The 27,546-nt window shown below is 39.6% G+C and overlaps 1 protein-coding gene across 7 annotated transcripts; it reads left to right on the forward strand.

Annotated features, from left to right (window-relative positions):
* Positions 1-474: 474 nt before the first annotated feature.
* Positions 475-27,537, forward strand: SECISBP2 (SECIS binding protein 2). 7 transcript variants are annotated; one of them, XM_063423606.1, is made up of 18 exons: positions 475-774; positions 1,903-2,048; positions 3,873-4,065; positions 6,045-6,174; positions 6,585-6,739; positions 7,822-7,909; positions 11,032-11,165; positions 11,679-11,861; positions 15,582-15,683; positions 17,006-17,125; positions 18,290-18,422; positions 20,921-21,090; positions 21,847-21,985; positions 22,429-22,558; positions 24,290-24,510; positions 25,236-25,390; positions 25,806-26,007; positions 26,753-27,537. In XM_063423606.1, exons 1-18 carry the CDS (start codon positions 733-735, stop codon positions 26,860-26,862), a joined length of 2,553 nt encoding a protein of 850 aa, XP_063279676.1. In that variant the 5' UTR covers positions 475-732; the 3' UTR covers positions 26,863-27,537. The 7 variants fall into 7 exon arrangements, with proteins under 7 accessions (XP_063279676.1, XP_063279671.1, XP_063279674.1 ...); XM_063423601.1 differs by having other exon boundaries at positions 619-774; positions 6,048-6,174; XM_063423604.1 differs by having other exon boundaries at positions 619-774; positions 1,903-2,000.
* Positions 27,538-27,546: the final 9 nt, after the last annotated feature.

Below are 27,546 nucleotides of genomic sequence, written 5' to 3' on the forward strand. Positions count from 1 at the left end.
TTTAGGCTCCTTTAAGTTTGCCAATACTAGTTAATTTTTACTCTGGAGTTGTAGACAGCTTTTCCTGTCTTGCATCCAATATGCCACTGTGACTTCTTGGGACACTGTAGTAGTAGCCATACAGACTGTTTTAAAGAAGGTGCTTCTATATATTGAGTAACTCTGAAGAGTAACGGGTTCATTTCAAAGGTGAGTTGCATTATAGTTGTGCACAATTTGGCATGCCAGGAAAAGCAGAGTTGAAGTATGTGCTCTGCCTGTGTAATGTGTGCTCTCATGGAGACAGGTAAAGTAAGTACCCTGTTAAGCCTGGTGAGGAAATGAGCCCTTGTAGTCTTTCCTCCAAAAGCTGCCAGAGATGTCTGACGCAAGTGCTGGTCTGTACTAGGCCGGGTTAGGGCAGGACCGTCCAACTGAAGCAAGTACCTTCACCAAGAGTCTTGCTGAGCTCTGGTTAAGTCACGCTATTCTCCAGAACGTGACCTCCGAGATCCTGAGCGGTTGTCACCGGTGCATGCCGGCCTTTGTTCCCTGCTCTCTCCCTTCCTACGGGACAGGATCGGCCGCACCTGCCGAGCCCTGGCGCGGCCGGTGCCCCTCCCCGCGTGCTGGGCCCCGCCGCTCGTAGCGGGCCGCCGGGCGCGGCCCCTGCGCGCACCCTGCCCCGGCGCGGGCGGGGCCGCGGCGTCATCGCGGCGCGCCGGGCGGGGAGCGGGGCCGCGCCCCCGCGCCATGTCGGCCGAGAGGCGGCCGCGCTCGGGCCGCGGCGGCGAGGTAAGGGCGGCGGCAGCACCTGCAGTCCCCTGCCCCTTCCTGGCTCTTCCCGGCGCGGAGTCGCTCTCCAGGAGGCGCCTGGGGCGGGAGGTCGGGCGGATCGCCTCGGGCCGCGCCTCGGTGCCGCTCCCCACCCCGGGGGCTCCTCCCCAGCCCGGGCCGCCCCTCGGCGCCGCTGCCCACACACTTCCCTGGGCAGGGTGACTCCCACCGCGCCTTGGACCGGCCTGTGGTTCAGGACTGAGGGAAGAATCCTTCTGGAAGGTCAAAATTCGGGGGGAGGGGTCGCTCAGGTTCGAGCACAGCGGATGGGGAACTCCAGACATTAACTCCAGTGAGCTCAAGTGTGGAAGCCTTTTGTCATTCAGAGTGGAGGGTCTGCTGCAAGGACAGGTGGACATCCCAGACATTTTAAGGCTAGGTGCCCAGATTCCAACCTATAGTAGTAGTGTTACGCACATGGACCTATCACCTGCTCAAGAGTCTTAGTGATCAGGCTACGGTCACCGTTACTTCCTGCATGTTTTGATGACATGGCAGTAAATGCTTCGAGTCTCATTTCATTGTCCTTCCATATATACATACCCAGTTTAAGTCGATGGTAATTCAGAACAAATGGAAAACTTGTCTTAATAAATTTGTGTTGTACTAGAAACAAGAAGGCTATAAAATGAAGTGTTCGTTTCAGACAGACTGCCTTATAATACAGATGTGCACAAAGTCATTGTTACATACTTTCAGAGTTTGATTAACAGTAGTGCTAGTATATTTATGAGTTTTAGTTTGTACTGCTCAAATATAAAGTAAGAATTCATATGTTAGCATTTACTGCATCTTGTTTTAAGCAGGCTTCTGTCCTTTACGTAACTGACCTTTGTGAGTGCCTCATGATAAATGAGGATATTAAGTGACCTTATAGAGCAGTCAGATGTTTCTTCAAATTCCTTGGTTTTGTTTTCACTTTATTTTTCCATTTGCTTTTGGTGAGCTTTGTTGTTTTGCATGTCTTGTTAGAAGAGAGCAAACTAACACTTGCCAATGACAGTTAAGCTCACGGGACTGAGTGTTTTTTCACTTAATAACATTAATCTCCAGATGCATGTAGCCAAAAAACGTTTTGTTTCTCAGGGCATCAAGTTGTCAGCAGAGGTCAAACCATTTGTTCCAAAGCATGCGGCGGTAACTGTGGCATGGTCAGAACCCTCAGCAGCATGTGTCTTTCCTAGGTACTTAACTACATGCTACCCATTTGTTCAGGAACCATCTTTGGATAAGTATGTATATTTTCTGAATCTTATTTCTTGGGGGATTTTAACCTTCTGGTTTTGGACATTGAGTACTCTTACAAAGTCAAGGTTCCAATACATTATTAGTCCAACTGTAGAAATGCTTCTGCATTATCTTTGTGATTTAGTTTTTTACATTTGTATTCTCTGGACATATAGCAGGTACCATGTCTTTTGCTTACAAGGGCCCGTATTGTTACAGAGCATTAAGGAGGATTTGGTAGTCTGTAATGATTGGTCTGCTTTTTGTGTGTTTGGAAGGAGCTGAATCCAGTCCTTGAGTGAAAGAATGGTTGTGTTGCAACCAGGCTCAGGTAGATGTAGTTGTAGACAAGGAAAAAGATTCTTCAAGAAGGTTTCTCATCCTGTAAAATATCAAGTATATGGGGCCACTCCTGGATCTCTTCTCCACAACCTGTGCATCTCCAGAAAGGCAGTTTTACCAAAAATGCTACAGGTTTCTGAAAGTTTTGGGGTTTTTTATTAGAGCCCAGTAATGGTATTTGTGGTAGACTTCTAAAAGTATTTTTTAAACCAGAGCAAACTAGAAAAAAACCTACCTTGTAGGATAGGAAATTATTAAGTATTTTAAGAATCTGATGATGTTACATAGTTTATGCTTCTCGGAACCCTAAGCATTGGATTGATTGTACAGTTACTGCAAAGTTATTGGTGTTTCTTTAAAAATTCAGAGCATTCGTGAACACAATCATTGTAGGCCATCATTTTATCCTACAAGAAATCTTAGTATTTTCAACCTATTTGCATTAAGGTGAGTATGGCCTGTTCTATGCATTAGAGAAAGCCCACAGCATTAGCAATAAATCAATTACTATCAAAAAAACCCCAACCCAGATAACAGTATTTTCTAATGAGTGTTTTTCTTGTTGAGACTGAGACAAAGTTGTATTTGAGTCTCATTTCATATACTTCTTCTCTGTGTGTAAACTGATTACAAGCAGTGTTTTGGCTACATTCTGTCAGAATTGCAACAGGAAGTATGAAGTGTGTTATCTGGAGTCTCTTGTACTGATGGGAAAGTTTCTCTGTCATTATCTGTACAAAATTCTGAAGTTGACAGCTTCATGCAGAACAGCTTTAAAAACTGACTGCAACTTTCTGAAGCTGAGAAATTTATATTCTCCCTAATCAAATCTAAACTTTATATATTTTCTGGACAAAGTGTAGAAGGAAATTGAAAGGGAATTTTTGAGCATACATTTGAAGGAAAGAGGCATACCCCAGACAGGCTGTGTTTTCATTCATTGTGATGGTTACATACAGGTCAGTTAATTATTATTTTATAATTCTACATTGTATTTCATATGTGTTTTATACTCCATAAAATGTTATACTCCCATTTTGTTACTGTCATTTCAAGGCTGGTTTTAATGTTTGTTTTTTGCAGTCAAGTATGTTATGCATGTCATGTCCTTACACGGTACTTTTGGTTTGTTTCACAAGAAAAAGCTTACTGAAAATGCGCATGGAGAATCTCAGTAATCTTAAACGGGCATGAGAACTATAACTGCAAAGCAGACTAGCTTTAAAACTTGGAAGTGGATGATGTGTGTTTTGAGATACTTGCTTAACTACATGTTTTCCCAAAACAAAGTTAATTGTTTTTAAAGAAGTCTGTAGCAGTGAGTAAATACTTAATTGAAATAACATGGAATAGTTTGTTTTCCTGAAATAGAACTTTCTTGTTAAACAAATTCTTTAGACAAGGAATATGTTGGTCTAGGCAACAAGTAGGTGCTGAAGACTTGCCCCAGGATGACTTTCATTTCTTTCTCAATATCCATCACATAGTGTTCTGGGAGATCCTGCCTTCCGTGAATACTCCAGCTGCTCTTACTCACCTGATGTTGTTGCAAATGTGTATCCAGTAGCTGGCTCACAGTATCAGTGTAACAACTCAACACACTATAATGGTTCAGGAGTAGGCAGTGAATCTGCTGAGCAAACATATCCAGTCAGACAAGAGAGTAAGAGTCTTTCAAAGGTGAGCATATTTTGTGTTTTTTTAAAAATTAATATTCTTACTTTAAATCAATCTTTATAAATGTTTGGTTCATACTTTTAAAGCGAATCATCACTCTTCCTTCTTGTAGTGATCATGAATAGCATTTAAAGGGGATAGTAGTGAAGTGTGCCCAGCTTCAAAAAAACAAAAAGTTCATGGAATCCTACACTTCAGATTAATACAATTTTTCAAGCAGAATATTTGGAACATGAGGGGAATTTTTTTTTTTTTCCAGAAAAAAGCATCTGAAGTGGTGGGGGTGGGGGAAAAGCCATTCATTTGTGAGCTGTGCTTTCTCTTTGCCCTTGGGGGATGGGGAGAAGGGCTTTTTTTTTAAAGCCCAGTGGCAGCTTCCATTAACCTGCCTTAAGACAGACCTGGTGTCTGTCTTCGTCTGTTGACTGAAAAGTGATAAAAATCACTTCTGTTGTTGAAGGATTTCCAAGACTTGCTACAGGTTGAGGACAATCCACAAGAAAGGAGGAACTTGTGCTGTTAGGGAGAGGGAAGAAAGCCTTATGTTAGAAGTGTACTGTTTTAAGTCAGAAGTAAAACTGATTTTCTATAAACATATTCAGTAATTTTTGTGTGTGTCTGTTTGGGGATAAATTTCCTGAAACTTGCAAAATATTTTCGAACAAAATATAGAAAACCCCTCAAAATATAAAAGGGAAAAAAAACCTCTAATATATTATAAACTCATTTTCCTCAGTGGTTAGACCTTGTGTTTCTTAGATTTGTATGGCTGCTTTTGTTTCCAGCGGTTTGATTTGATCTGTTCTGCAGTCACATCCTTCTAGTGGACCTTGCTGTCTAGGCAGAGACCTGGTAACTTCACTGTGGTCAAGCCTGTGTGGAGGAGTTGTAAGACTAGGTCCTAAGCATGCATTACTAGACATAAAGTACACAGTCTAGACACCTGAAATTATTTGTTTTCTTGCTGAGAGGAGGATTAAGTGCTGAAGCTGTCTGGGGAGAGGATGACTTCAGCATTAGCACGAGTCATGTAGTATGAGGAAACTTAGTTAAGCTTCTGGGAGGAGTTCTGTGATCTTCGTACGAGCCTTGTACTGTTCTATAGTCTTTTTGTCATTTTTCCCTGTCATGTTTTTTTTTGTGAACTTCAGAGAAATGATTGATTTTTGCAGCTTTGCATTAATTAGGTCAGATTTCTTAATGCTTTAATAATGCTTTTGGAGATCAAGACATGCCTTGCCCTCTCACCTAAGAAAACAATTGTGCTTCCAAATATAGTTTGAATTTAGTCCACCATCCTGTAATCAGAGTTTAGCCATTTGTCTAGGCTGGTATAATATAGTTTGGATAGATGCAAACCTGGTGCTTGTTCCTTGCTTGCTGATTCCTAAGTCCAGCTCTGCCAAGATGTGTTTCATGGAAGAATCATAAGATTTTCACAACTGTGCAGTGTGGGTGATTGTGTGTCCTTTACAGGGATCTTGTAGATGTGTCTTCTCTAACTACTTTACTCCAAGTTTTTGGGGTGACATCAGGCTTACACAATATGCCCACGGTACTTAATTTAGTCAAAAGATGGCATGCTTTTCAAATTTTAGCCCTGTACTAGAAGAAACTTTGTTTTAGAAAATCAGACAGGATGATTTAATACCAAACAATTTAAAACTATTGGAAATGTTCTGATTAATGAGATCTCCAAAATGCAGTTGTCTAGAAGCATATGTATGTGTTCATCTTACTTGGGCTATAATATATGCTGAAATGGCACAGGAAACAAGGAAGATGAAATCAAATAGCATATCTCTAAATGGTTGTTCCTATTTTTATTGGTTGCTTGTGGTTATGATATACAAACTATTTGTTTTGTATGAACTTGATGGTCAAACTCCAGATACAGAGATGGTTAACTGTAACTAATGGTACACTTGCTAGCTTTACAAAGTTTCAGTAAAACCTACTAAATATGTCACAACTACTTGCAGCAGAGGAGATCAAAAGAAGATGAGAAAAAGCTGGACAAGAAGAAGCATGATGGAGGTGAAGCTTCTGTCACAATTGTGAACAGTACTTCATTCCAGCTGCCTACATGCAGCAGAGATTCTGTGAAGCCAGGTACAAACATGTTGTTGGTTATAAGTACATGGACTAGGTGTGGAATGGGTGTCTGTGCAATATGCTGCAGTTTGTGCCTATGTTTCTAAATCTAGAATAGTTAAGGAAAAGGTTACCTTTTCTGTGTGATTCTTGAGAAGGAATGGTGATCTGTATTTTCCTGATTGAACACATTCATGTAAACTGATACAAAAATTTCTAAAATGAGCATCTGAATTTGTAGTCCTTGTTCAGTCAATGTTTTGTTTGCATGTTGATTATAATTGCTAGTTTTTTTATTTAATATGAGCTGTGCATGGCAGCAATCCTTGTGACAGTCCCTGTAGTTATGTTAACTAGTGTATTGTAAAACGTACCTAGGAATGATCACAAGCAAGTTTAGTTATTTAGACTTTACATGCTTTATTTAGACAGGTTCAATAAAACCACAAACAAGAAGTCAACTGAAACTCCAAAACCAGAGTCTCGTCCTGTACCCACCTTTGAAGCTAGAATTCTGGATTTCCACAAGTCGCAAAGTTTGGGAAGCAGTGAGATAGTGAATGTACACCATAAAAGTGCACTTGTAAGTTTGGTGGAAAGTAACACTGTGTCCTTAGTCAACCCCAGGTCTCTTCTGCTGAACACCGAGGATAGTCCGTGCTACCTGCAACCCATGTTGCAGAACTCGTAAAAATAAAACTTGTCAAAAGTACAAGCATTATTAATGCAAGCATTTTGCATTCAGTATGGCAGTTTAAGACCTATTTAAGTACCTTGTGAGTAAGGAGGTTCAGAGCTAGAGGTTTTAGGGCTCTTCTGCTAGGTGGTGCTGTCAGTGCCTGCTATTTCCTACTCTTCCTCACTGTTCTTTCCTTGTCTGTGCTGCCTATAGATAGAGGAAAGCCAGGTGCCACCAGAACGTAAATATGTAAGGGACCACATGTGTTCCTGTACTTAGCAGCTTACTCTTTTTCACCTGGAAGTAGTAAGTAAGCAGTCACTTATCCAAGAGTTTCAGCACATTAAAAAAAAAAAAATTGTTGCACTTAATTGCTTTTGCTAAAGGTTGTAAATAACAAACTGAATTTCCAGAAGGAGAAGAAATATTGTTGAACGTTATTCTTCATTTCTTTGGCTCCCTGTTTGTTAGTAAGTAAAATATTGAAATATTCAGCATTATATCACATCTATTGAATCAAAGTTTTCAGTAGTGATTAATGATTAATAATTCTGAAAGAGCCAAACAGAATAATATTCCTGATGCTTCTCAGTGGAAAACTTTAATGAAAAAAGACCTTTCTGCTAACCCTTGGGTGCCATTTTTCATTATTTGAGTTTGATGATAGAAGTTGTTTTTAGCACACGTGAAGCATTAAAATATTTTCTTGTTTGTTGTTAGATCATTGTTCTGATGCTTTTGTAAAATATAAGAGGGCATAATCTTGCTTGTATGCCAGTGAAGAAGCACCTGCTCAAATTTTGTTATACCATATGAAATGAAATGATGATTCCTCTAAGAGAAGCAATAAAAAGGCTGAAAAGGTCCCTATGCCCTTATCTGTAGATGAGTTGAGGATTTTTTAGTTTATCGTGGTTTATTGTGTTTAGCTGTGTTTACGTCAGTGATTTTAATAATTTTATGATACCTGACTGTCTATTTTGCAGGAAGATACTTCTGCAAAAAGCAAATCTTCACCAAAAGCTTCAGATGAAGCAGGAGACAATTTAATTCCCTCTTCACGTGATGGTAGGGGTAAGTTCTCCAAACAAAAATTATTTGCCTACATTTTTAACTGCTTGTGTCTCAGCAGTTTGGAAAACTAAAGTGTTCTGAGGAGCTGTTGATGTGTACAGTAAAAAAAGAGATTTTAGGAGCAAGCTCATTATGAAAGGAAAAAAAAGAAAAATAATGCTTTATCACTTTCTTTCAAATGAGATGAGCATTTATTGCTCATTCTTGCTCATATATTTCTTCAGATAGGATTTTAGAATTGAAGAATTACTTTGTTTGGAAAACATCATAACCCTAACACTGCCAAGTCCACCATGTCCTTAAGTGCCAAGTCTCCACGTTTTAAATATGTCTAGGAACAGTCAATCAACTACTACACTGGACTACCTGTCCAGTGCTTGATAATGGTTTTGGTGAAGAATTTTTTCCTAATTCCAATCTAAAACTGCCTTGGTACAACTTGAGGCCATTTCCCCTTGTCCTATCTCTTGTAACCTGAGAAAAGAGCTCGACCTCGACCTGGCTACACGGTCCTTTCAGGTGGTTGTGGGGAGTGATAAGGTCTCCTCTGATCCTTCTTTTCTCCAGGCTAAACAGCCCCAGGTCCCTCAGCCATTCCTCACAAGACTTGTGCCCCAGACCCCTCACCAGCTTTGTTGCCCTTCTCTGGACTTGCTCCAGCACCTCAATGCCCTTGTAGTGAGGGCCAGAATTGGACAAAATGGAAATACGACCTCGCCAGTGCTGAGTACAGGGGACAATCACTGCCCTGGTCCTGCTGGCCACACCATTGCTGATCCAGGCCGGGGTGCCAGTGGCTTTCTCAAGCAGCTGGGTGCACTCTGGCTGCTGTTCAGCTGCATCCCCAGGTTCTTTTCCTTTGGGCAACTTTCCTGCTGCTCTTCCCTAATAGCTCTTCTCTGTAGCACCACATGAGATTGTTGTGACAATCTCAAGGACAGAACCTATTATTTCAGCTTGCTGAACCTCATCTAATTGGTCTCAGGCCATCAATCCAGCCTGTCCAGATCCCTCTGCAGAGCCTTCCTACCTTCCAACAGATAACACTCCTCCCAGCTTGGTGTCATCTGTGAACTTGATGACTTGATTCTGGTCATTAATACCTTACACAGGACTGGCCCCAATAGTGAGCAGAGGGGAAAGAAAACTGGCTCCAACATTAAGTTCCATTTTATTGTGTCATTGATGCTCAAGGGAAGATATTTCTGTAATTGCCTCTCATATTGTTTCAGGTGAGAAAAGTAATGTGTCATGGTTATTGGAAATCTGTTGAGTCATACATAGATTTTTTCCAAGAATAAATCAGATACTGATATTTGATTAGTTTTTATATGCAGATTTGTTTTAATAGCTGGCACCCCTGAGTTTAGTATGTACCTAAATTTTTTAATGTGTCATATGTTATTTCTGTTAAGAGAACCATGATGCCGAAACGCCTCCCTTTTTTATGTTAATTCATTTTATTTAGGAATTCACATGGAGAAGAGCATCTTTGGGTGGTGGGGTTTTTTTTTGTTTACCTGTGGTCTGGCTGTGGGGATGAAGAGGTTTTTTTTTAATTGCCACAAGCTTTCACATGGCTAGTTTCATGTGAAAAGAGTTCTGTTCATCAGGACTCTGTCTTGGAGGCATCACATACCTTAAAGTTTAAACTCTCCGAGTGCTTCCCACTGGATTTCTGTGCACACGTAGACATGCACCAAGTCTGAACAGTTTGCTCCTTATCTTCCCAGTAACTTCAATAAGAATTCAGAAAAGACCGGTTAATCTGCTGAAATGCCTTGAAGAGCCTTCTAAAGATAAAATTATTCCAGAACTTTTAAAATCATTTGATAATGGGGGTTTTAGTTAAATACTGTTGTCAGTTCCTATCCCTGAGAAAAAAGTGGCAGTTTCTGGTGGGTTGACTGTGGCAGGCAGACTCCCACACAGCTATTCCCTGGCTCTCCCTTCACAGTGGGACAGAAGAAAATAAAATAAAAAGCCTGTGAACCAAAATAAGGACAAGGAGAGTGCTTGCTTGCAAGGAAAACAGACTAAACCTGATGAAGATTGACAATTATAACAGGGTCAGATGGTGAGAAGCAAAAGCAAAACTAAAGCCACTTTCCTCCAACCCTCTCTTCTTCCTAGTATCTCCTCCCTGCCCTAAGTGACACAGAGAAATAGGGGCCACTCTGCCACTTCTTCCTCTGCAGGGTTGCAGGGGCACAGCTGCCTCACCATGGTCTGCACCAGGGGCCGTAGGGGAACCTCTGTTCCAGTGCCTGAGCACCTCTTCCCCCTCCTTCTGCACTGACCTTGGTGTCTGCTGGGCTGCTGCATTCACGGTTTTTCTTACCGTTCCGCCTTCCAACTCCTGCATGTGTTTTTCACTCTTCCTTACCACGGGCACCATCAGCATGCCTGAGGCTGGCGATGGGTCTGTGTTGGAGCTGTCTGGGGCTGACCATGTCCATCTCTTCACAGCAGCTGCTGCGAAATCACCCTGCTGCCAAAATTAGCCATCTAAACCCATAATGCTATTTTATTGTTCAAGGGAAGTTTTTCTCATTCTCAAGAAATTCTAGATTCGGTTGTATATTTGCTTCGTGTTAGGAATAGTTACAAAATTATGTCTTTCATAATACTGATACACCTCAGTGGTAGTAAGTGACATTCTTGTACGCTGAGACACACTGGGAAGTATTTCAGCTGCTACATATGCCTGTAACACGAGGAATTTTTCAGAAAATTAAAAAGTACCGATGTGGCCTTGTGCATGAAAACTGCATGGCTGTTAGGAGAAATATTAAAGGAATTTTGTATATAAACAAAGCAGAATTTTCCGTATTTTGAAGATGAGTGTGGGATTATGGAGTTAATATGATACAGTACAGATTTCCAAATATCAGTTAATTGTGTTTATGTATATAGTGTTGGGCAGTATGGAGTAGTTAAAATTCAGCAAAGCTTGCTGGAGAAATAAAATGTCGGTTTTGTTCCAGTCCTTCCTCAGAAAGAACATGCTTTATTTGTTAGGCCTTGACTAATTAATTACCAATCGTTTTTCTTTTAAGTATTTGAGGACTATTTTTGAGACATCTTTGTGTTTACTTTTTTCCCAATATCATTTCCTGAAGCAGCTGCAGATGGCTCTGCTCAGCCACAGGTGTCTTGGGCTGGGGTACTTTCACAGCCCCCAAAGAAAATTATTTCATCACCAGGATCTGAAGGTCTTTCCGGAGGAAAAGGGAAGCAGGAGAGTGAACCAAAGGTACTTAAAAATTTTCTGCTCTCAACTACTACCTGTCACTATGTTTGTGTCTCTTTATTGCCATTTTTTTCCTGAGCTCTGTACAGTATCCACTTCTTTTAAGAGATGATAAAAAGTCAGCTTGTTCGTACTAGAATTTTTCTTGTCACAGAAAAGAGTCACAGGATATCAAAAAGACAGTGCTAGTCCAGGAATAAGAACTTTCAACTTAGAGGCTGTATTTTTTTCAAATTCCTGACCCTCAGAATGAGACATGAAACATGGAATTCTTGCCTTATTTATTATTTTAATTATGCCTAATTAAATCCTAGTAGTCCAAATACGTTCTGATAATAATGCAGCATGATGCAACTGAAGAATTCTTGCTGTAGCTATGAATTTCTAAGAGATACTGAATTTTCCTTGTCTGCTTAATGGCCCAACCTGGATTGATTAAGATATCCTGTAGTAGTGTAAGGCTAGTTGCTTGCATATATTTTGGTAGGTGATACTGAAAAAGATTCATTTTTAAAGGTCATGCCTCATGGTCTTTTGTACCAGTCAGGAACAAAAGATGTTGCAAGTGAAACTGAACCTGAAGAAGGGCCAGAAAAGAAGAAGAAAAAGAAGAAAAAGAAGAAAAAACTAAAGCCACCCACTGATGTAGAAAGACCTCAAAGTGAAACTAACATAATACAGGAACCCCCGAAGATTGAGGTAAACTGAAGTTTTTGTTGCTGTTCTTCTAAGTGTTATGAGTGTACTAGAAGACTAAATGACTTAACACAGCTTTGTGCAAATTTAAGTTCAAACCCTGTTTGTAGAGGATGTTGATACAGTTTTTTGGGTTTTTTTCAATTGAGGTGTTTGTCAGAGATTACTAGTAGGAAACTGCTGTTGTTATTAAATTACCACGTGTTTGGTAAGCCAAATTTCCTAAATTAGAAATCTTCTCTGGCAGCTGTTGCATGAGGTATGGGGGATATTCTGGGTGCTGCAGTGTGCCACGGTTTTAAAGATTGTGGTACAGTATTACAATTCTGCTTGTCTCACAGCTGGGAGCAATTTCTGTGTAACACAGTTGACAGTGGTTACACTTCTAATTTTTAATTTCAGTTTCCCTCCAAATTCATGTAACTGTAACAGGCATATTAGTACTTTGATACTTCTGTATATCAGTATTGCAAAGGCATGAGGCTCTCCCATGTTAGAGGAGTGTTATCTGGAGTGCAGTTGAACAGTGTTTCATTGAAGGCCTAATATTGTACAGCATGTGCATGTGTTAATTTTCCTGTTTGATCCAGTTACATAATACCCAGTCTCTGAAATGCGCATAAAGAAGCCCACCTGGCCTCTGTTCTGTGCATTTTAATGTGGAACGTGAAGCAGAACTGTGTCTGTGTGGTTCCACTGTGAGGTTCCTTGTCCAGGAATGGCACTGTAGAAGTGTGTAAGGTTTGTTCTCACCAGAAGGCCCCGTGGGAAAGGCACGGCTGCAGGCTGGGCGGGTGGGAGGGGGCTGGGGGTGAGGAGAGAGGCTGGAGGGGCGCACGGGCAGCATGTGAGCAGAAAGGTGATTGGATGGAGGGATGCGTGGGCAGCATGTGAGCAGAAAGGTGATTGGATGGAGGGATGCGTGGGCAGCATGTGAGCAGAAAGGTGATTGGATGGAGGGGCGCACGGGCAGCATGTGAGCAGAAAGGTGATTGGATGGAGGGGCGCACGGGCAGCATGTGAGCAGAAAGGTGATTGGATGGAGGGGCGCACGGGCAGCATGTGAGCAGAAAGGTGATTGGATGGAGGGGCGCACGGGCAGCATGTGAGCAGAAAGGTGATTGGATGGAGGGGCGCACGGGCAGCATGTGAGCAGAAAGGTGATTGGATGGAGGGATGCGTGGGCAGCATGTGAGCAGAAAGGTGATTGGATGGAGGGGCGCACGGGCAGCATGTGAGCAGAAAGGTGATTGGATGGAGGGGCGCACGGGCAGCATGTGAGCAGAAAGGTGATTGGATGGAGGGGCGCACGGGCAGCATGTGAGCAGAAAGGTGATTGGATGGAGGGATGCGTGGGCAGCATGTGAGCAGAAAGGTGATTGGATGGAGGGGCGCACGGGCAGCATGTGAGCAGAAAGGTGATTGGATGGAGGGATGCGTGGGCAGCATGTGAGCAGAAAGGTGATTGGATGGAGGGGTGCACGGGCAGCATGTGAGCAGAAAGGTGATTGGGTGGAGGGTCATATGGACAGCAGCACTGCAGCTGGGCCAGCCAATGGCTGTCTTCTTTCTGTTGAGTTCTGTTATGGCTCGGTTTGGTTTCCGTTTTGTCAGGTAGAGATGAAAGGTATATAAAGGGTGTGATTTCTACAGTAAACGGATCTCCTTTGGATGCGTAAGGGGGTCCATGTCACTTTGTTCCCCATTGCTACGCGGCACAAGAAATGAGTATTGACAGACTCGTTGTTAGAGAATGATGTATAAAATCAAAGATCTGCTAGTTCTTTTCTTCAGGAGAGTATCCCCATTTTTGCTATATACTACCGTGAACACTATATGCTATGAATGGACATTGTCTAAACTGAAAGAGAGCGGCAGAAGTCATGGAAAGTAGCAGAATGGTAATGGGACTATTGAAGTCTAAATTAGAAAAAATTTGCATAGAACCATGGAACAAGACATACACGTTGCAGTGAAATCTGTGATGTGGATGCAGCATCCATTGTGGCAGTGGGGGAAAGCTTTCTGACCCTCCTGGTTTGCTGGGAATGCTTGGGATTGATGGGAACTGATGTCCTCATCAGTTTGAAAAATGGCTTGTATGATGCTCTTGAAATAATAAACAGTGAAGAGATGACACACATGGAGCTTCTGGGCACCCAGGGGGTTTAAGAAGGTTCTGTTTATGTGCAGCAGCTCAACAGGGCAATGTATTGGATTGCTCTCTAGTTTTCTAAAGGTCAGTCATTTATAGACACTGCTAATAAGCGTAAATGGATACATCTGGAGAAAACCAGTCCTGTTTTTTCATACACATTGGTGTGTCCTGACCTCGCTATCTTCCTTGAGTTAAGTATTGAAGCTGCTGTTGATAATTCGGTCACTGCTAGTAGTCCTGGTCAGACATGTAAATGGTGCTGGGAATCACTGATAGGAAAATAAAAAGGAAAATGGATTTTGACAGTACAGAATTTCAGGGCACATCTGATCTAAATATAGTGTGGATTTTGTTTTCTTACATTCCTCCCGTTCCTTAAAAAAATACACATATTTGAACTTAAAATGATACACAAAAGGCTCCAAAATAATCAAAGGTATGAAGCAATTTCTGTGGGAAGCAAGACTGAACAAAATTAGGACTTCTCAGTATGTGAAAGAGATGGTTAAATGGGAATATAGCAGTGGCAAGAAAATAAAAAAGGAAATTACTTGACCTTTATCTTAAGGTTTGATGTTCTTACAGATGATAAGAACAAATACAGGGAGGTGTAACCTCACAGAGTGCTACATTATAATTATTCAGTTTGCTGCAGTATGTTGCAAATATCAGAAATCTATTTGCATTTCAGGAGCAATTGGAAAGATTTATTTAAATCTTCTAAGCTGAAAAGAATGCATTTGTGAAATATTTTTTCACTTCCTTGCAGTTGCTTTTTGGCTTACTTGCAAGGTTCTTTAAAATTATTTCATTGATGGAAGAGTGTCAGTCCTTGTGCTAGAGTTTCCCAGCTTTGGGTGTTTAAATGAAGCCTTTCAGGCTGGAAAACATCTTGGTATGTTCAGTGGTACTGTATCACAGCTAAAAAGGCCTCTCAGAAAGTGAGAGGAGAAGCAAAAACCTAGCTGGTGGATTGGGATCATTATGATGGAAACAGTGGGTATAGGGTGATGAGTATAGGGCAATCTTCAGCCTGTCTGCACTTGATTAATCTGGATTCTGCACAGTGGATCCTCTGCTAATAAAACATATTCTTGTGTGTAAGCCATAATCATTTGAGTAATTTCTGTGTTTATTTCTGTACTCGTACATACTGTCTGTTTTGTTCTTCACCACTCACATGTTTAAGGCAGAATTGCACATCTGGAGGCTGTACCTGAAGAAGAGGGAAGTTGTTTGCAAGGCTTTTAAGTGATTTGAAAAACACTCCTTTAGGAGCTGTCTACCACTAATGATTTCTGTCAACTGACAACCATAGCAAGCTGCTTTTGGAAGCCTTTCTGTTACAAGCTGTTTCAACCCTGAATTAGCTGCACACAGAAGATTTAACTGTTGTTATATTTGTCATAGCTGGTGGCACTACCCTTGGCTAATGAATTTTTGTACAGTGAAACAAAATATGAATGTTTGATAAGCAGGGAGAAAATTGTTGGAGTGTAGGAAAAAGTTTTGGAAACACAGATGTGATTGTTCTTATATGAGCATTATCTGGTTTATTTATTTAGGATGTTGAGGAGTTTCCTCATCTGGCAGCTGCTTCTGACAGGAGAAACAGGGTCGGACCTCAGAAACCATCTTACACTTCTGCAGTCAGAAAGCAGCCTGAAGTAAGTAATCTTGCGACACTGTGTGAGTCCAATGTCAGTTATGAGTCCAAGTTGTTCGGGGTTTTGGGGTTTTTTTTACATGAATGAAATAAATCTCAAGAACTAATTTGGAAATGCATTCAATATGCAAACGAATCCTAAGCATAAATCACAAGGATTGAAAATATGATTGGTCTGTCAAAGCAAGTAATGTAAATAATGAAGGTAAAATTCCAGGTTTCAGTTGCTTTGGAGTTAGTTTTGCTACTAAAAATTATAGTCCTTGGCTTTATTTCCCAATGAAATTTAGTAGTTTAAAAAGACCCCAAAACACAAGAAAACAAAACCGTTGTTTGTTTGAGGCAGTAAATAGCTTTGACAAGGAGGAGTGAGTAGCAAAAGACAGCAATTGCTTAAAAAAGATTTATTACAAAATAAGGTACACACATGCAGCTCAGATGAAAGCAACCCCTTAGCTTTGTAGATGGAAGTAGAATATAACCCCTCAAAGCTTACATACACTGTAGAGACATGATCATTAGGCCATTCATATGGCTATAACAAATATTTGAAAATGAAGCTGCCTTGCTAGTTTTTTCTTCCAAATCTGAAAAAAATCCCCATGAATGTGATTAGGTAGTATGGCAGCCAATAAATGGTCACCCCTCTAGTAGGCCACATAAGGTCTTCCCAGAGCCTTCTTTTCTCCAGGCTGAACAACCTCAACTCTCTCCACCTTTTCTCATAAGAGAGGTGTTCCAGCCCTCTGACCATTTCTGTGGCCCTCCACTGGACCTGCTGTGGCATGTCCATGTCTTTTTTGTGCTGGGGATCCCAAATCTGGACACAGTACTCCAGGTAGGGGCACACAAGAGCAGAGTAGAGGGAGAGGATTACTCCTCTCAATTCATGGACCATGCTTCTTTATACACAGCCCAGGACACGTTTGGCTTTCTGGGCTGGGAGTGCCCATAGCTGGGTCATGTCCAGACTCTCACCCAGCAGTGCCCCCAAGCCCTTCTCACAGGGCTGCTCTCCCTCTGTTCATCCCTAGCCTGTGTTAATTCTGGGGCCTGCCTCAATGCAGGTGCAGCAACTTGCACTTGGCCTTGCTGAACTTCCTGAGTTTCACACAGGCACACCCCTCAAGCCTGTCAAGAATGCTATCCTTCATTCTGGATGGCATCCCTTCCCTGAATAGTACTATTCAGCTTGATGTCATTCACAGAGGTGCTGAAGGTGCACTTGGTTTGGATTTAGTATCATCTTCACCCTTTTCTGTGTGTCTGGTTTTTAAACATTTTTTCTTCATCTCTGCCACTTTTTGCCTTTAAATTTTTAAGATCCATGTCTCCGAAGAGCCTTGTGATAGCCTGTCTCCCTCTCTGGATGAAACTCCCAAGGTGGATGGACTGTCAGGGAAACAAGCTTCATCTTCTGTATTAGAAAGAAAGAAAACTCAGGTAAGTGAATTCATGTTTGAAGAGAAGTTCACAACACAAAACAGACAAAGAAAATGAGCCTATTTAAATATAAGACTAAGTCCATGCTCATCTGGAATTCTGCATTCATACTTTGAGAAAAGTGACGTGGTCCTCTTGATTTGAAGCAATCAGCAGGAGTAATTGCCAGCCTCCAGGGTTTGATACAGTGTTTAGGGAAAAATACAAACTTTTACTACCATCTGTGGGTTTCAGATGTCAGAAATTTTTCTTTCACCTGTTTTACTTTATCATGGCATAAATCCAGTCCAAACTGATTGTCATAAGGAACTACTAAAGGTAGTTCTGATGGAACTGGAGGCAAAGTGATCCCTTTATCTTGGGGCAAGGAGGAGGAATACGGAACAACAGATGGGGTCAGAAAGTAGTTTTGTGTTGCTCAGTAGGTTGTAGCTCAGCTTTGATGCAAAGTGAGATCCCAGCTGAAGACTGAGGAGGTCATGTTCTGTAACCCTGTTGTAACAAAAACTACAAAGAATTGATTCTCCCAGATAAGACTTGCAGAAATGCCAAATCTGGCAGTCATTCCCTTCGCATGTTTTGCTCTGGTAGTTTGTTTGTTCATAGTCTTTTCCACACTATTCATTTGTAGTCTTTTTGTTTTCTGCACCATTAAATATGGATCGTGGCTTTTGTCTTCTCTTCAAAGCAGAAAGAAAGATGAGGGCTTATGCAGAGGTGGTGCAAAGATGATGACCTCTCTTTATAGTCAAACATTGGAGATAATGATTTATTTGTGTTGCAATCACATACCCTGGAGAATCACAGTAGTTTTTCTATACTTTTAAGCAAACTTTAAATTCTGGTGAGCCTTTTATCTCTTTCAAGGATAAATGACAGTCTGACCCAAGTGGGACCGTGACATAAAAGCCTTCCTTTATTGAAGACTTTATACTTTTATGCTTTGTTGCAGTAGGCTTTTTAAAAGTCACAGGAGCTGTTTATGATTTTTTTTTAATATTTTTTGACATCAAAAATGATGTTTATTTGAAGATCATTGAGTGACATTAAAGAAGAGAAGTAGTGTGGATAGAGATGTTAAAAGACTGTATTACAGCATTAAAAAAAAATGGTCTTTACATTGTGAAGTGGAGGGTGTTACTAACTGGTGCTGAACTTGTTCAGGAAACATCCAGGAGCAGTGGTAAGAAGAGTCAAATTCCAGTGCAGTTGGATTTGGGTGGCATGCTTGCAGTCTTGGAGCAGAAGCAGCAAACAGAGAAGTCAAAACAGTCTCCTAAACCTGTGGTATTTTCAGGTATTGGTTACTATGAAATTCCTTTTTTTCACCTTAAGCTGTTTTCAAGTATTTAGACATTAAAACGTGATCTGATTTCAGATCCTCTGATGATCTCTGTGCAGGCAAGTTCACCAGATACAAAGGAAAATTTCTTTTCAAAGAAATTTAAAAAGCATGGCAGTCTGAATTGTTTGATGGAAGACTTATGGAAAGAAATATCTTAAGGACACTGATTTGTGAAAGAGTGCCTTGTATAAATACAAGGCATGATTGAATGTTGCTTTGACAGAAGTACCAATGTTTGTGGAGGTTTTTGCTCTTCCTTAACTATATGTGTTATTGTTCTGATCTGAAGTGGCAGGAAGGGGCTACAGAGTAACAAAGGCTTTTTAATTTGCTCTGATGCTAGAAATCATGGAGCTGATTGAAAAAGCTCCTTTTCAAGCACCGAGGTTATACAAGACTCAGGCAGCCCAAGCCAAAGGAGGAGTTCTGACATACCTCTTAATTGTGAAATAATTGATGTTAACAAAATGCTAGGTTTTGTTAATGGAGAGGATCTTTCAGTTCTTTTTGGTATAAACAGGAAGCAGAAAAAATAGCTCACTGCCTTTCTCATTATAGGTCAAAATTTAATCTTGATTATGCTGGTGTAGTATGTTTTGCAAAAGAAACCACGATATTTGCTAGCATTCAATGACAATAAAATTTCTCTTAATTCAGCAAAGATTTTTTTAGAAGTTATTTCAGAAGGAGATCTAATCACAAGAGATCTCGTCTCACAATACTTAATGTGATAGCTGAGATTTTAAATACAAAGCCCAAGATGCTAAGCATCGATGAGATTTTCCTTCACTAAGCTGAGAGAACTTGTAAGGTGCTTTTTTAAAATACTTCTTTTTCTTTTTTCCAGTTGATCTCCTTTTATTTTTATTTGGGTCAATCAGACTTAATGCTGCAGAGGTGCAAATAACCAGTTTTGTTTCTATAAAATTATACAGTGCATGGATTGATTAGTAGATGGTGGGCCACAAAGGTATGGGTCAAAATACCTGTTTTCTAAGGTATTCCTATTCTTAGGAATACTAAGTTTCCTGTGCCTGAATCTGCTGCAGAAGAGAAATTGATGTGTCATATATGTATCCTGGAAGCATAAGGCAGATGTTACCTTAGCTTTATACACTTTTGATGTTCAGTACACCATTGCTTTGGTGTGTACCAAAGGACAACTTCAGTTTGCAAAGTGGCATCGTGCTGACCCCTGTTACCAAAAAAAAGGACAGTGAACAACATCGGAGAGGAGTGTGACCACAGACAACTGTTTTTATTCCACTTACTACTTCACACGATAAATAATACTGGTAAAGTCATCAAGTTTAGGAATATGAAAACTGTGAACTTGAAATGGTGATGTACACATGAAGGAGATATGTATCTGCAGGGTGCATGCTCATTTATTGGTGCAAATCCAACTTCAATTTGTGTAGCCACCTATGCTGCACATTCTTGGCAGTGTTCTCAGTTTGACTTTGATACACAGAGCCAAAAAAACCCTGGAGTGTAGCAGTTTTATGATGTAAACTGTTTACGGTAAGAGTACTGCATGTGTTGTGGGAGGACCTGCATATAAATTCTGTGGAAGCAGTAAATGAAGATGGCTTAAGACAAGCTGCCAGAATATTTGCATATATTTAGTGGAGAGAGGTTGCCTGAGTCACAGAGGGAGATGTCAAGCTGGTTCCAGTGATACTTAGTCATCCTCTCCACTGACTTGCTAATGTAACTGCTTTATATTGCAGGTAACTAAAGTTTGACAAAGTGTTCTACAGAATATAGCAGTTCCTACTGATAGTGAGGGAGAGTAGTTTGATACGAGATCATGTTGTGGAAGATCCAGGTTTAGTCATGTGTCCAGTCATTAAAAGCTTATGTGCTCTAAACCCTCTGAAAAAAATGCAATCTTCAATGACATCTTCAGGGAGTTTTGCTAAAAAGCAAAGAGACTTAGCCGTAGCTTTGAATTACTCTGACTCATTTGCAAGTGAATTTTATCTAGCTTCATTAAGGTGTAACAAAAGGTAGGCATAAGTGCTTAAGTTTATTTACAGCAAGTAAATCTAAAATCAGTAATACTGCTACTCAGCATTTATCTTAATCCAATACAGAAACTGTGAAGGAGGAAATGCCACCACCATGAAACAGAAATTCCTGAAGGTTTACCAAGGCGACATGCCATGGTGTTGAAGGTAGCTTGGACTGCAGTGTTTGGACAAATTCTGCTTTTGGGACAGAGATTGTGATTCCAGGGATATAACAGAAGCAGAGGACACAGCAGTCTTTTCTGAAGAGTGTCTTTTAAAAATAACATTGTTCAAAAATACTGGATTGCCTGTAAATATTCTTAATAACAACACAACTCAATTTTAATATGTGTATACCAGTCTTAAACTTGAAATTGGATTCTAGTTCAGGTATTCATTTTAGTTGTCTGATTCAGATTTCTTCTTAAATCTCAGTTGGTGGTGCCATACCATTGCTGTCTAAAGACCCTGCTACAGCCACGAGAAGTCATCGTTTAAACCAAGGAAAGATGCCTCACAATCCCTTGGATTCCAGTGCTCCTTTGGTGAAGAAGGGGAAACAGAGAGAAGTACCTAAAGCAAAGAGACCAACACCTCTTAAAAAGGTTGTTCTTTTTTACCTTAAATAGTAAAACTGCAGGGTAATATATTACTTTGGGAGTCTGTTAAGCCCTCTCATATGGAGATCTGCATCTCAGATCACTTGTCTGAATTCACTTTTAGCTTTGCTTGGTTTCAAAGAGGGGAGGGGTAGAAGAGGGTAGTCTGCTAAATGGCATATACACATTCCCAAAAAATACACTTTCTCCCTTGAATCAATTGATAGCTAATGAAGTGCCACTACAAAAGTGTCCACAGATCATTGGTACGGGGGACATGCAAAGAAATATTACTTGGTTTGGCAAAGATGAGCTTATTTGCAGGACTGTGGAGAATGGATCAGAGTTCATATTTAATGTTTCTGTGCTATTCCAAACCAGAATTCCAGCTGATTTTGCAGCAACAGGTGATAGGTCCAACTAGTGATTCCTGTTGTATCTTCCCTCTCTGCCCATTCACATTGCTTCCTGTCACGTCTTGTATACAAAGGATTTTTTTAACTTTAGTTCCGTCCTTGTAGTTTATCCCTAATAAATATTTTCTCCACCCATACACCAGTAATCAAGGTAAAAGTCCTTTTCTATATAAATTTAGGAATAATCTTTCCTTCTTTTTATGTGCAAATAGAAAGAAAAGGTTGTAAACTTCAGATGCTAATGCTGAACCTCTTTATAAATGGTTTTTGTGTAAATATGTGGTAAGGGTAATGCTTTGTTATCTGTTTGACATCAAATTGGTTTGGTTTTGATATATATTTTTAGATTATTCTGAAAGAAAGAGAACAAAGAAAACAGCAGCACCTGTTAGAACAGAAAGCAGCAACAAAAGATGAAGATAACATTTGTCAGACAGAAGGAAATATTACGGAAAACGCAACACTTCTACAGGATAGTCAAGCAGGTATCTTTTGAGACCACCTGTAATACAGTATGTAGCTGGAAATTTGAGCACATTTAGTACTTTGGAAAATAAGTACTAAATACTGCCAAATGAAGGCTGCAGCCTCAAGAGTTTTCTGCGATTCACCTCAGGCTTATCTTGACTGTAAAGCGGGCCAAAGCTCCAATTCAGTAATAGGGATTCTGATTACTGTTCCACACTTCCATGCCTGTTGGTTTCATGATATGCTGTAAGGACAGTTCCCACCTACCTCTAGCAATGAGGTTTGATATGAGAAAAAAACCTTACGAGATTTAAAAAAAATAAAAAACAACCTATTTCCCTACTACCACAGACTGTTCTAATGCTAAAGTAGTGACTCTTCCATACATACTTAGCAGATTAATCTCTTCACAATGCTTTTGGGCGGTCTTTTCATTGAAATATCTTGATTGACATGATAGCTGCTCCAGTAACAGAAGTTGCTGAAGAGTTTGCTGAGCACAAGGGGATCCAGGAATCTAAAGAAGGTTCTGTGACTTCAAAGCAGCTAACTGCCACTCTTCCAAAAATCCATAGCAGGAATTTCAGAGAGTAAGTATGGGTTCTATTGATGGCTCATTTTGCACAGTACCACCAATATGGCATTTTTCAAACAAGGTAATTCAAGGTAACTGGAGTTTAGACTGAAGGCTCTAAATTTTTTATTTCAGTCTTTCTGTAAGCTGACACACAAAGAAGTTACAAACTTAGTGTGTTTTTTAATTCTCACTTGAAAATGCATGTTCTGTGAAGGAAAAAAAAACCAAATTCGCTAGAGGCTAAGAGAAGAAAAGAAGCTGCTGTTAAAGTATAAGTACTTTATTTTAAATAATGGGGTAACAGCTTAAATAAGGTATGCTACTTTATTTCTTAAATAGTATTTTTAGTTGTAGTTTGGTTTTCTGCTGCTAGACCAAATGGCAAAAATGTAAAGAAACCAGATGACATTTTCTTGTTGTAGTTGGGCAAAGAAATGAAGATAATACGAGTTATTGTGTGGAAACAGTTTCAGCTAAATGTTTAAGATGATGTGTACACACATTTCTTTATAAAAAAGAAAAAGTCATTACCATAAGTGAAGAGGTCAGAGATCCAGTCATGAGAGCTTAAAACAGTTTCTTCAGGAAAGCAGTGTTTTAACTTGGAGTTCTCCTCCCATAAAGCAAATCCACCACTGCTGGTTTTTTTGCAGTTCGTGTCATAGTAATGGTTAATAGTGATACAACAATTCCTGCTGTGTTAACTCTTAATTTAACTTGTAATTGCAATAAAAATGGCTTAATTTGTGTCTATGCAACAGTGTTTTCCTGAGAGCACAGTTTGGGTTGAATATGTGAAGGACAACTCTGTTTACAGAATGTAGAGCATTCAGCAAAGCTTAGATTATTTTCTTTAGATTAGTTTTTAGTGTTCCAGTAGATCTGTCTTCAAGACTTTGTGAAACCAATAGGAAATAATAAGTAAAAATTCTTGTAACCTAAATAAAATTTAGAAATAATTTTATCTCTACAATTCAGCATAGATGTTGTGATCTCCTTATCTTATGTGAATTTGCAAATCTTTCTGTTGACAATGCAGAATGACAACTAATGATATACTTTTAGTTCTTCTCTTTGATACCTTTCGTCACTGGGAACTCCTTTGTGTAAAAGTGGGGTGAGGTGAAATAATTTTTAACTCTGATCTTCCCCAGAGTGTACTAGTAGGGTGAATTACATTGGTTTGTATCCTTTCCTTACAAACAACACAAAGCCGTAGTTGGATAAGTGGAAAAGGATGACAGACATGAATGTAGGGAGGAGGAATGGGATGTGATCCAGTTTTCCATGTTTGTTATGCATAGCCTTGACCTTACAGAAATAAGTTAGAATTTTGTACTCTGGTTGCTGTACTTTGATTTATATACGTCAAAATAAATGTCCTCAGAAAAATTCTTCAGTAGAAAAAGATATGATATACCTACCTATTTCCTGGGGTAAAGTATCTATATCTATAGATATATAGGTTTATTGTATACATATATATGTATTTTTCATATAGTTAGATTAGGAAGCCAGGTAACAAAAGGAACAAAACTTCTTCCTGTAAATTTCTCAGACACTGAAAAGAAATCCTAAGTAATTTTTTTTGTGTGTATATAACAAGTGTGTTTGGAGTGGAAATAGAAAAAAATACAAAGACATAGAATAGAATTTAAAATACATATTTAATGTATTACATATTTAAATGCTACATATATGTAATTTTAGTGAATCTAACTATTTGATTTCCCCTTTCTTCCAGTTACTGCAGCCAGGTACTTAGTAAAGAAGTTGACAGTTGTGTGACAGATCTCTTGAAAGAACTGGTTCGTTTCCAAGATCGCTTGTATCAAAAAGACCCAGTAAAGGCCAAGATAAAACGCAGGCTTGTTATGGGTCTTAGGGAAGTTCTGAAACATCTGAAGCTGAAAAAACTCAAGTGTGTCATCATCTCTCCTAACTGTGAAAAGATTCAGTCAAAGGGTAAGTAAGTTCTTTAAAAAAAAGTCTGTTTAATAAAAGAAATGCAAAAGAGAAGGTTCAGTATATTGACAGCAGTATTATTATTGGAGGAATTTATTTGAGTATCCTTTGAAATCAGCCATATAAAGGTGCCTTTCTTGCTTAGGTTGTTTACTGCTGTGCAACTGAACTGTGAGCTGAGTCAAGACTATCTGGGATGGGAGAAGTTACCTGAGACTAGGTTCTCTTTATTTACTGATTCACTGTAGCAGCACAAAAAATTGCACTGCACAGCTGAGACAATCCAAAGGCTTCTGATACCAGCTCTGCCAACACAAGGAGTGCCACTGTATCAATCTCTTTTAGGACACAGAGTGACAATAAATCACTAGTGATAGTTTCCTAAAAGTTGCCGTTATTAGCAATAATTTATTGTAATTGATGTAGTTATTGTAGTTTAAATAATTCCTTAGCAGCTGGGTCTTTTTTGATATTAGTTTAGACTGTACTACACACATAGTAAAATATGGAATAGTAGCAGTCTAAAATTAATGCTAACTAAGAATTAAGAAAAACTATCAAGCTGTCCTTTAAAAATGATACTCAACACTATGGTTCTGACCTCTGGGTTTTTTTCTGTAAGATGTAGTTTCAGAATGCACCCACCATGTTGGGATATTTTTTTGCCAAGTGTTAACAGTATGGCTCTTTAGCTCCAGTCAGCCGGATTGTACTGTCTGCTGCAGGTGGGCTGGACGAGACTCTACACAACATTATTGACTGTGCCTGTGAGCAGAATATCCCGTTTGTTTTTGCCCTGAATCGCAAGGCCCTGGGCCGCTGTGTGAACAAGGCAGTGCCTGTGAGTGTGGTGGGAATTTTCAGTTATGATGGGGCTCAGGTAAGCTGAAATAAGTCACTTCCTGTCTTTGTTCAGCTTCACTTTTTACTTGGAAGAGGAGATGAATATACCGTGATTTTAAGGAGTTTTTTGTTTGTTTCGCTTTTGCAGACTTACACTCTTCATCACACATCATATACATAGCTTAAATGAAAAACTGATTTTAGAAGTACAGGCAATCAGCGCTGTTTAAAAAAATTACTCGTGTTGTCTATTCCTGACATCATCTTTATCTCCCTCGATTTTTCAGAGAACTGCTGTTTTGATAAATGCTGTGTTTTTCATGTCTTCATACATACTAAGCTGCTCAACTTTTATATATGAACCTAGCCATTCTGAATAAGGAATATTCATTAGATTTTCGAGGAGATGTTAAAATGTATGATCTAAACTCTAGTATTTTATATTGCCATAGGACCATTTTCATAGAATGGTACAGCTGACAACAGAGGCCAGGAAGGCCTACAAAGATATGATAGCAGCTTTAGAAGAAGAAGCTAAAGCAGGACTAAGAGAAACCCAACCCAGCATCTTAACTCCTGAATCTGAAAAAAATGGCTTGTTAGAAACCTGTATAACATCTTCCAAAGACTCAGATGAGGATGTACCAAATTACAGTAAGTATTTACTGACTTGGTTTTTGTTCCATTTTCTTACATAGTGCTCATCAGTTCTGTGATTTTCACTGAAACAAATGACATCTGCTCTAGTCATTAGTAAGGAGGGGGAAAATTCTTGGGTTTTTCATAAATCTGAAGTCAGTTTTTTCTGAGAAGGTATTAAATAAAGTTTCTCTCTGAAATCCACGAATGGCAGACAGTACTCATTGCTTTGCTCAAGGAGGTTTAGCAGAGCTCCTAATTATATTTCTATTTGTTTCAAAAATCCTTTTAAGATTAATTGTAGATGTCCATAGTCTATGACTACGGTAGACTTAACTTCTGTATTGAAGCCTATTTGAGATGCATCTTCCTGTCTATAAGCACTTGTTCCTAGAAACATTTTCCTCCAGCTCTGTTCTTAAGTCAGCGGAAAATGCATTGCAGATAGAAAGTTTTGAAAACTTGAAGAGTTTTTTTTAAAGTTGGAACCACCTTCAGAGTTAGCCTTTCTTGAGCAGGTTGTTGGACACAGGTAGCTCAGTGGGCCCCATCACTTGTAGGTTATTCTTTTGCACGTCATATGATGTTGCATGATGTAAATGCCAGCAGTCCTGTGTGTCAGTTTATCTCAGCACTTATTTTGAAGGGGAAGTAAAGAATCAGGGTTGCCTTTCCTTTTGAGTTTTTCCTCAAGTATTACATGGTAACATGGGTTGTTTTTTTCTTTCTTGCTTATTCTTGTTTTTCCAATATTCCCTAGTTAAAGTCTGGAAGAGAAAACTTGAAGAAGAATATAACCCATATGCTCTGGATTTGGAAAAGAGTGCAACTGCTGACACGGCGATACTAAATTTGGAAGACCATCAGTAAATCCAGATCCAGCTCTATTGGGCTTTTACATTTTTTCCTGTTAGATCCCTAGGAAGAAGGTAGCAAAATAACATAATCTAAAGAAATACCTGAAGTTAGCTAAGCAAATTGTTCTGAATCCCTTCATTGGAGCACGAGGCAGTGGTTAATGTTCTTATGTTCTATATGTTTCTGTAATTATTATAGCAGATGACAACACCAAACTGTTGTAGCCCCAAACCACTTGAGCTGGCTTGGCATACTTTAGTATTTTATGGACTAGCATTGATTTCTTGGGGTAGAATATACCAAAAGAATGTGATAGAAAAACAATTTTCTTCAGAAGAGATTCCTTGAGCCACAAGGGGCTAAAGGAGAGTTGCCCTTAATTTTTAGCTCCTGTATAAAAACCCTCATCTGTTGTTTGATTGTGGGTTTGTTCTTAGTTTTTCTTCTAAATAATGCTATCAATGTCACTTTATTCTAGTCAGCAACAAATTACTTTGGGGGGCAGGTAGCTTGATTTAAACTAATTAAGGAAGGCCATGATGACAAAGTTCCTAGTTAGCTCTTCTGTACTGTTCTTTGGAGATCATACATCAGGTGTGAAGGAGATAGCACAGACTACTGGGGTCTGAAATTCCTGAAGTGAATGTGCTCTGTTTAGACTTTTTATAAATTTGATGTTTCTGTTGCTACTGGGAG

This window comes from Prinia subflava, chromosome Z, assembly GCF_021018805.1.
Source record: "Prinia subflava isolate CZ2003 ecotype Zambia chromosome Z, Cam_Psub_1.2, whole genome shotgun sequence".
Classification (NCBI taxonomy): Eukaryota; Metazoa; Chordata; class Aves; order Passeriformes; family Cisticolidae; genus Prinia; species Prinia subflava.

What these genes read in the sequence shown, in the direction of transcription:
- SECISBP2 (XM_063423606.1), top strand. Translation starts at nt 733, where the DNA reads ATGTCGGCCGAGAGGCGGCCGCGCTCGGGCCGCGGCGGCGAG. An exon ending in TCTACAGGATAGTCAAGCAG is followed by an intron (nt 21,986 to 22,428) that starts GTATCTTTTGAG and finishes TTGACATGATAG; the next exon opens with CTGCTCCAGTAACAGAAGTT. An exon ending in TCAGTTATGATGGGGCTCAG is followed by an intron (nt 25,391 to 25,805) that starts GTAAGCTGAAAT and finishes ATATTGCCATAG; the next exon opens with GACCATTTTCATAGAATGGT.